The sequence below is a fragment of the Hippocampus bargibanti genome, linkage group LG07, assembly GCF_051943395.1.
Source record: "Hippocampus bargibanti isolate YZ-2025 linkage group LG07, ASM5194339v1, whole genome shotgun sequence".
Classification (NCBI taxonomy): domain Eukaryota; kingdom Metazoa; phylum Chordata; class Actinopteri; order Syngnathiformes; family Syngnathidae; genus Hippocampus; species Hippocampus bargibanti.
Genome location: NC_142740.1, coordinates 15942733 through 15952972, shown reverse-complemented (window position 1 = coordinate 15952972; position 10240 = coordinate 15942733). Strand labels below are relative to the sequence as shown.

At 42.4% G+C, this 10240-nt stretch overlaps 1 protein-coding gene across 1 annotated transcript; it reads left to right on the top strand.

Moving 5' to 3' along the window:
- The first annotated feature begins 590 nt into the window (after positions 1-590).
- Positions 591-8558, top strand: LOC148895580 (elongation factor 2b). The gene is made up of 13 exons (XM_089000505.1): positions 591-725; positions 3390-3604; positions 3956-4137; positions 4247-4455; positions 4527-4705; positions 5775-5880; positions 6077-6329; positions 6527-6722; positions 6802-7168; positions 7268-7621; positions 7696-7878; positions 7967-8099; positions 8198-8558. The coding sequence occupies exons 1-13, from the start codon at positions 723-725 to the stop codon at positions 8389-8391; spliced, it is 2574 nt and encodes an 857-aa protein (XP_088856631.1). The 5' UTR covers positions 591-722; the 3' UTR covers positions 8392-8558.
- The last annotated feature ends 1682 nt before the right edge of the window (positions 8559-10240 follow it).

Here is a 10240-nt window from a genome sequence, read left to right as displayed (position 1 = left end):
GTAGTAAGATATATAATTATAACATCATATTTTCTTATTCAGGCTTGGGGTTGTTTTTTTACCAAAACAATTGCTTGTTATTCCATCCCAATTTGAGCAGAGACCGAAAGCAAAACAACTATCAACCCCAACATTTTTATTGTTGGAAATAGTAATATCCTTCAGGGAATTGTTGTTGGATTTTAAAAACTAGATCCGGTCTGCTTTCCAATTGTAAACTCACTGAACTACAATCTGAGCATGAAAATGTACATAATTGTCAGTTTTGCTGAGACCATTGTACTGCCAATAATAACACCACAATCACCTCCCCTGTACGCCCCTGAGGCAAATAATTATATTTGTATATACAACAACATGAAAATCAAAATTACATGTGAAGAGATCTGCTGCCACCGCGACGCTACCCTGGAGAAGCGGCGGAAAATGGATGGATGGATGAATGAATGATGATTTAGAACATACATACATCGAATAAAGTAATTTTTCAAGTGCCGCAACATCATCTACTGGACAAATGGATTCATTACAATCAGAACTGAACAGATTCTCAGTGCGGCTGCGCGAGAGCGTAATCACGTCATCAATTTCACGTACGTGGTATATAATGATTTCGTCTGACGTCAGCGTTCTTTTCCCTGCCTAGGCCCTCGTGTGGTGGGCAGTGTAATATTTGCTGTTGGTGTTTATTCCACCGAGTGAATCCAAAACCATCCGCCAAAATGGTGAGCTGTATACGTTTTTGTGAGTTATCGCCGAACAAACGCGACGGCAAGATGTTCTCACCGTTAATCTTACCGGGCTGAGACGATATTGATTTGCCTGCCTGTATTGGGCGTATCATTCACCTATGAAAACCGACGTCCATTTTGTTGTAATTCCCCCTTTTGAATGCCTAGCGGTCTCGGGAAAACGTGCTCTCCAGACCTGAGAACCCGTTGAATGTGAAAAGCGTTATGTTTCTCGGTTGAGGTGCCGTCTTGTCGTCTAGGCCCATAAATGTAGCGGCGGTTTACTGGTTTACCGGCGTACGTCAATTCTTTGTGCACTGGCATAAACGGCAAACACAGCTGATGGTAGTACGAAACGCTTAGCTGTCTTCAGTCGACCTCTCACTGTCGTGTCCTGTAAAGATTCACGTCGGCCGAAGACACTGCTGTTGTGGCCGCTGTGGTTGAGAACCCTCCGGCCTTTTGTCAGCCTCCCGTAGGATACGCTGTAGCTAATGCTAGAGCGTAGCATTGTGTCAAAGTCTGTACACGTGGCCTGTCTACCATCATTTAATACTGGGTTTCAAATGTTTGCGTCAAACTTTCCCTATTTCAAATTTAAAACAAAACACACGTGAGGACAAACTATCTTATTGAGAAAATGTGCATTTGACGACTTGTGATGGCGGATTCACAACGCCCTGACTCTAAAATTATGCGTCAGACCTTTTTTCCCCTCCCCTCTGCTGGTGAGGTGGCATAATGTGCATACAGCAATTCAAAATGACGCAGAATGCCACATTGTACATTAACACGCATAAGTTCGGTGTCGATGGAATGGAAGAAAATAAGTTGAGTTTTACAAAGTTTGGAACACTGACCTTAAAGGACAACCGACGTCCCCGGACAAGTTGTGTCCATAATTTGTAAAATGGCTTCAAATGACTTCTACTGAGCGTATTTTAATAAAATTCCACCGCATATAGCTATATTTTACGTTTTAAGACTCACGCTGAATATTCAGAAAGTCTTGTTTTTGAGTTGGTGACGAGTCCGTACGTGACGTCACTAAAGGAACACCCCTGCCCGAAAAAAGACACATTGTAGCAGTCCTTCCATTACGTCAATGTATTTTGCTGTACTTGTTTGGTCTGAAAAGTGTGTTGCACCCAAAAGCCGCCAGAAGAATGCATCCAAGCTCCATATAAGGAATTTATCAGCCTGTGGAAACGGAGGTGGCCACAGGAAGCCACCATTTTGTGCCTCTTTTTTGGGGGGGATGAGACATTTCCCCCCAATGTTGCCTCAAAATGGCACAAAATAAGTTCTTTAATCGATTGCAAACATGCTTTCCTCTTCAGAACTATTTCAATCATATTCATAACTTGATGTGTAACAAGAAAGCATATTCTCCGAATCTGAAGCCATTGTTTTGATTCTCCAGGAATGCAAGACGTCTTTGCGTGACGTCGCGAACTGGGGGCGGGACTTTCTGAAAATGCCCAATTCGCAGCTCAATTGTTTGCAGATTTTGGACACTAAGTCATTTTTATTGGTGTTTTGCATTTGAATTAAAAATTATTACAAATATCATACTGCATGTTTTGAGCATCTCCTTTTTGGTGTTGCGAGTACTCATTAAATTTTATTGTAGGCCGTGCTGCCTTCTGTTTCATCCTGTGTTTTGACATATCCAGAAATGTAAAGGGGGGCATGTGATTTCTGATTGAAGTCTTGGGATCTTTTACGGCAAAGATAGCGTGATGGCAGCGACAAATAAATGTGAACCAGAGAGCAAGAATGACATAATAATAATACTTTTCCTTTATAAGAGCCTTTCAAAACTCTCAAGGACACATTACAGTCACGGGATATTTTTTGTAAATGACTGAAAACGTACTGAATTCATATGAAAGAACCTGACTAAAGAGAATCAAAAGTTTGTTCGTGCCAATGTTGTTGTCAAATGTGCTGCATGGGCAACATACAACAAAGATGACATTTCTTTCCTCTGCTGGGTTGTTAAAAAAGTCGAATGGCACAGAGAGTCCCCCTAATCAAAATTAGTGCTGGTACACGTGAGCTGCCGAGAAGGCACAATCACTGAGCACAGATTCTTCTCAGTTGAAAAATGTCAAAGCCAAAATTGCTGAAAACATTCCACAGCACGTCCATGCGGCGTGACAAAGCACGGCCCTTAAAGAGCACTTTCAGCGGCTGCATACTTGGCCGCCATCTTGGGGGGGTTCCCAGGTAGATTAATGTTGTCAATTCAAGCTGAAACACCGCCTTCTGGCCTTCAAAGGTGTAACAGTACAATTTGATGTGTGGGTTTTTTCCGTCATCGTTTGCTTTGTTTTTGCAGTGTTTGCAATCCGCTGGTACCAAATGTTTAGATGCGAATAAGTTGTAAATCTTACCATGACATGTGGTCTTTATTTTATCTGAACGGAAGCACAGTATCTGTAGTTATGGGATGTTTTTTTGTTGTTGTTGAAGTACATTTCTGTACAGTTACACATTTTCTTTAGTACAGATCTTGAGTCAAGATGTTATCCATTTTTATTCATGTCAATACAAGTATCCATCATTAGCTACAGTGTCACGATCTCTGCCTCCACTGTAATGTCATACATGAATTTCCCATGTCCTCATCCTCAACACTTTCTGTCCTTGCAGGTGAACTTTACAATCGACCAGATCCGTGCCATCATGGACAAGAAGGCCAACATCCGTAACATGTCCGTGATCGCGCACGTCGATCACGGCAAGTCCACGCTAACGGACTCCCTCGTGTCGAAGGCTGGTATCATCGCCTCGGCCCGTGCCGGGGAGACCCGTTTCACCGACACACGAAAGGACGAACAGGACCGTTGCATTACCATCAAGTCCACGTAAGTGTTTATTTGTTCTTTCGATTCAGAAGCGCACTTTCTAAAAATGTTGTTGCTGTTGTGTATGTGACATATTTCACTGCCCTGTCCAACGCTGTTCTCTGGCTGATCTTGCTATGACTCTGGGTGTCTCCTTTTTCAAATTTTGAAAACGCTGAATCTGCTAAACAGTTGCCGCAATGAAACCTTAAACTGTGAGCAATAATATCACATTGCATTTTCCTCTGTATTTATCAGACACACAAAAACAATCACAAATATTACTTTTGCATATCGCAGAGTTGTACTTTTGTCGATTGTACGCTGGATAATTGTATTGCTCGATTTCAAATTGCGGCCCTACTTTTATAGAGCCATCTCCATGTTCTACGAGTTGTCTGAGAATGACATGGCCTTCATCAAGCAGTCTAAGGATGGCTCGGGCTTTTTGATCAACCTCATCGACTCTCCCGGGCACGTCGACTTCTCCTCTGAGGTGACTGCTGCTCTGCGTGTCACTGATGGGGCCCTGGTGGTCGTTGACTGCGTTTCTGGTAAGTGTAACAAGATGGGGAAGCGACCGCATCTGCACTCGCGCTCTGTCACTCTGGAATGAAGAACGCAATTACTGCAAAAATGTTCATTGTTGTCCCTCTTTACCAGGCGTTTGCGTCCAAACGGAAACGGTGCTCCGTCAGGCTATCTGTGAACGCATCAAGCCTGTCTTGATGATGAACAAAATGGACCGTGCCTTGTTGGAGCTGCAGCTCGAACCCGATGACCTGTACCAAACTTTCCAGCGCATCATCGAGGATGTCAATGTCATCATTTCCACTTATGGTGAAGAGGATGGACCTATGGGCAATATCCAGGTTTGTGGGTCTTGTTTATACGTTTCTTTTTAAACAAGTCAATATTGATGTTTTTATATGCTTGTTTCCAGATTGATCCAGTCATTGGCACTGTTGGCTTTGGTTCTGGCCTCCACGGCTGGGCCTTCACTCTCAAGCAGTTTGCTGAGATGTATGCAGTCAAATTTGCTGCCAAGAGCAAAACGGAGATGACTGCTGCTGAGCGCTCCAAGAAGGTGGAAGACATGATGAGGAAGCTGTGGGGTGACAGGTAAGAACACCGGTATGACCACAAAGGTGACGCTAAAGACTAAATTTGATTCCTGCTAAATTTTTCCTGACTCTCGAGATTATCGATATAATGGGACTATATATATATATATATATATATATATATATATATATATATATATATATATATATATATATATATATATATATATATATATATATATATATATACAGTGAGACCTCAACTTACAAACACCTTATCTTACAAACTTTTCGTCTTAACGTCAAATTTATGAAAATTAAACCTTACAAACTTTTCGTCTTAAGAACGTCAAATTTATGAAAATTAAACCTTATAATAAGCACTATTTTCATAATACACACCCACCACGGCTGGCGGAGTGATCTTCGGCGGAAGCACACAACCGAACAGCGCTCCAGCCGGCACTACTTTCCACACCCCCTCTCATTGAATGCACACGTCGATCCCCTACTTGGAGCTTTTTGCTGATAATTTTACGATGATGGGACCGGAAAAAAAACCGCAGGCTCGTGTTCAGCCCAAGAAGACACAAAATAAAATCACCGTCACTGAGAAGAAGGAGATGTAATTGAAAAACACGAATGAGGTGTGCGTTTGTGTGATTTAGTCAAAAAGGTAATTAAAACTTTATTTTACAGCACAGTTTATTTCTTTAATTATAGTCCTCGTGTAATGTGCCTCTCTTTGTGACTTTATGATACAATGCAGTGTATTTCTTTCATTACAATACAATAGCACATTTATTATACAACTATATTTTATGGAAACCCGGGAACGGATTATTCCCATTTTAATGGTTTCCTATGGGAAAAATGTTTTTGTGATACACACTTTTCGCCTTACACACTGTCTGGGAACCAATTAAGTTCGTAAGTTGAGGTCTCACGGTATGTGTGTATGTATCTTTTGGGCACAATGTATAAAAATTGGTGGATTTTCGCAACTTAATACACACATCACTGTTCAGAAACAGTGATATGCTATATGAGTTACGTAGAAGATGTAAAGATTTTTGAATTGCAGAAGCTTTTTGGGGTTGACTGAATGGCATGTTTTATGTTTGTAGGTACTTTGACCCAGCACTTGGAAAATTTTCCAGGACAGGAGCTACAGCTGACGGAAAGAGGATCCCTCGCAGCTTTGTTCATCTTATCCTGGATCCCATCTTCAAGGTAAAGATTAATTGTGCAGTGAGTGTGATAAAACTGTGTAACGCTAATACCTGCAAGTGATGACTTCATTTACATTCTTCACTTTGACCTGATTCATAGTTGTGATGATAGTTTTTTTGTCTGAGTAGGTCGCATGGTGCGTTTACTATTTTTGGTTGCAGCGTTCGGATTTGATCAATGACCTCTCCTTCCCCAGGTATTTGATGCCATCATGAACTTGAGGAAAGAGGAGACTAGCAAGTTGATTGAAAAGCTGGATATCAAGTTGGATACTGAAGACAAGGATAAAGAAGGCAAGCCCCTGCTGAAGGCTGTGATGCGTCGCTGGCTGCCAGCTGGAGAAGCCCTCCTCCAGATGATCACCATTCACCTGCCATCCCCTGTCACTGCCCAGAAGTACCGTTGCGAACTGCTATACGAAGGACCCGATGAAGATGAGGCCGCCATTGGTATGATGAAAAGTCCCATTGTTTAATGACACAGGCACATTTTATTTATTTACAGTAAAGTCTCGTTATATCGATATCGGATATATCGATAGTCCCGGTTATATCGATATTTTTTCGGACTCCCTTGAATATCGATATAACGAGACTTTACTGTATTTCCATTTTGCTTGGATTGTCCAACTGGTTATTTCTTTCAGGTATCAAGAATTGTGACTCAAAGGCTCCTCTCATGATGTACATCTCAAAGATGGTACCCACCAGTGACAAGGGACGTTTCTATGCCTTTGGCCGTGTCTTCTCTGGAACTGTTTCTACTGGTCTTAAAGTACGTATCATGGGACCCAACTATACACCTGGGAAAAAAGAGGATCTCTACCTGAAACCGATCCAGAGGTTTGTTTTCACATTTGACCTGAATTTTGTTGAGGGGGCGGGGTTGTTCAAACATTAAATTGTTTCCCTTCCTCCTCAGAACCATTCTGATGATGGGTCGCTACACTGAGCCCATTGAAGATGTCCCCTGTGGCAACATTGTGGGTCTGGTCGGTGTCGATCAGTTCCTGGTCAAGACTGGAACCATCACCACCTTTGAGCAGGCACACAACATGAAAGTGATGAAGTTCAGCGTCAGCCCCGTGGTGAGAGTTGCCGTGGAAGCCAAAAACCCGTCTGATCTCCCCAAGCTGGTGGAGGGCTTGAAGCGCCTGTCCAAGTCTGATCCCATGGTGCAGTGCATCATTGAGGAGTCTGGAGAGCACATTGTTGCGGGAGCTGGCGAGCTCCATCTTGAGATCTGCCTCAAGGATCTTGAGGAGGACCATGCTTGCATTCCACTCAAGGTGAGTTGTAATTACTTTACCCCCCCCCCAGTGCTTACAACTGAGCTCCTACATTTTGTGACTTTATTAATATTCCAAAACGGGTGTCTTTCTTTCTAGAAATCGGAGCCTGTCGTGTCCTACAGGGAGACAGTCAGCGCAGAATCCACAATCACATGTCTGTCCAAGTCCCCAAACAAGCACAACCGTCTGTTCATGAAGGCACGGCCCTTAGAGGATGGTTTGGCCGAGGACATTGAAAAGGGAGATGTCAGCGCTCGTCAGGAGATGAAGGCCCGTGCCCGCTACCTTGCAGAGAAGTATGATTGGGAAGCCACAGATTGCAAGAAGATCTGGTGCTTTGGACCTGACGGAACTGGCCCCAATTTGCTGGTGGATGTGACCAAGGGTGTGCAGTACCTCAATGAGATCAAGGACAGTGTTGTCGCTGGCTTTCAGTGGGCTGTCAAGGAGGTATGGCACACGATTTGTTGATGTAATGTTCATCAAAATGTGAATTGGTTATGATTTTAATTTTTGGTCTTCAGGGTGTCCTCTGTGAAGAGAACATGCGTGCAGTTCGCTTTGATATCCATGATGTTACCCTGCATACAGATGCTATCCACCGTGGTGGTGGCCAGATTATGCCCACAACTCGCAGGGTTCTGTACGCTAGCGAGCTCACAGCTGAGCCTAGAATCATGGAGCCCGTCTATTTGGTTGAAATCCAGGTCAGTCTTGAATTTATATCTGGTGCCATGGCAATATTAAATAAATGGGATGTAAAATTACAACTACATTTGTTGCTTTCCTCTGTAGTGTCCCGAGTGTGCGATGGGTGGAATCTATGGGGTGTTGACCAAGAGGCGTGGTCATGTGTTCGAGGAGTCCAGAGTTCTGGGTACACCCATGTTTGTCATCAAGGCCTACCTCCCTGTCATGGAGTCCTTTGGTAAGGGTTCTGTCAAAGCAGCCAAAACTTCACCCAGTAACTGTTTTTACTCCACTTTTAGCGACGACCTTACTAATGCACCATGGTTTCATTTTCAGGTTTTACAGCTGACCTGCGTTCCAACACCGGTGGTCAGGCCTTCCCCCAGTGCGTCTTTGACCATTGGCAGATCCTCCCCGGAAACCCATTGGAACCTACTTCCAAGCCTGGTATTGTGGTCACTGAAACACGTAAACGCAAGGGTCTCAAAGAAGGTGTCCCAGCCTTGGACAACTACCTGGACAAATTGTAAAAGCCTGGACCACTATTTGCTTATTGCCTCATTCCTCCCCACGCTTGTAATCTGCACTGTGGGACCGGACTGTACAGAACCCAGTGAGCACCATGGTTTGCCAGATTGACGATATAAATGATAAACCTAACAAAAAATTGTAAACGAATAAAATGAAATAAAACGCTTCTGGTGTGTTTTTCTTTTTTAACTTATCACATTATGTTGCAGCTTGTCCTTTAATACAACACATGCAAGGAATCTAGGGCTAGGTTATAAGCCATCTGTATTCATGTTTGTCTTGGTATTTTGGGAATTATATCGTTGCACAATTTGTTACAATCACACAAGGCTATAAACTTCAATGTTCTAGCATTGCGTTATATTATCCATAAAGCAGTTTGTCGAATTAAAGTGGGAGCCGAGTTGAGTTACCATATTTATAAACAACCCAAAAGCAACTAAAATGTATAATTACATTGACACGAAAATCTTGTCTTATGGATCTGATTCAATGTACGAATTCACTAAATCGACGCCATTTTGAGTCCTACTCCCAAATTAGAAAATACAGCGCTGATCTTATTGATCTTGGGAATACGCTTAAATGTTTTAGAAACTTATTTATTTAATGGGGGCATATGTTTATACTACTGTACATAGTACGATTGATGTATTCAAGTCGTGAATTACACGTTCTAGTTCAGGGGTGGGCAAACTTTTTGACTCGCGGGCCGCATTGGGTTCTAAAATTTGACAGAGGGGCCGGGCCAGGAGCAAGTTATGTCCATAATTTATAAAATCACTTCAAATGACTTTGACTGAGCGTATTTTACAAAGATTCCGTGTTTTTGAGGCAAACGGGCGTGGGTGAATGTCGCACCCAAAAATGGCCACCGCTGTTGTGAGGAATGAATCAGCCCGTTTCCACAGGCTGATAAATCCACAGCATATAGCTATAGTTTACGTTTTAAGACTCACGCTGAATATTCATGAAGTCTTGTTTTCGAGTTGATGATGATCTCCATGTGACGTCACGTTTGGACAGCCCCTGACCGAGAAAGCGACATACAATGCATTTTGGGTACTTTGTTTGGTCTGAAAACTTCGTGTTGATGGCAAAATTAGAAGGAAAACACATAAATAATGCAATGGTGAATCGTTGTGTGTTGCACCAAGACAACTATTTGATATTCGCTGACACAAATTCCCAGCTGACAAATCAGCCCATTTCCAACGGAGCTTGGGCACAATCTTCTGCATTTTCTGGGTGCTACATTGCTGTCATTGGCGGCTCGAATTGATATGGGAGGACTCCTTGACTCAATTGCAAACATTTATGCTTTCCTCTTCAGAACGATTTGAATCATATTCATAACTGGATGAGTAACAAGAAAACATCTTCTCCGAATCTGAAGCCATTGTTTTGATTCTCGATCAAAGGCAAGACGTCTTGGCGTGACGTCACGAACAAGGGGGCGGGACCTTCTGAAACTGACTATTTCCGGATTCATTTTTAAGTCATTTTTATTGGTGTTTTTCATTTAAGTAAAAATATCAGCCTGCCGTATTTGGGTATCTTAGATGCTATAAAACGTTTTTCTGATGTCAGTGGGAAACAAAAACAAAAAATGGTGCCGGTTGTCCTTTAAATGTAGTATGTACAAACCTCATAGCACAGTAAGAACACTACAACCCAATTTATTAACTGTCTTTCAAATGTGAAAAATATCCCTGATCAATTAATAAATTTGGCTCAAGGAATATGCCGTTTACATACTATTTCGCAGATACTTGGAGGAGGAAAGGGAAATAGATTAAAATAACATATGCACTGTGATTTATCAATATTGCGTCTGTTTTTAATAAG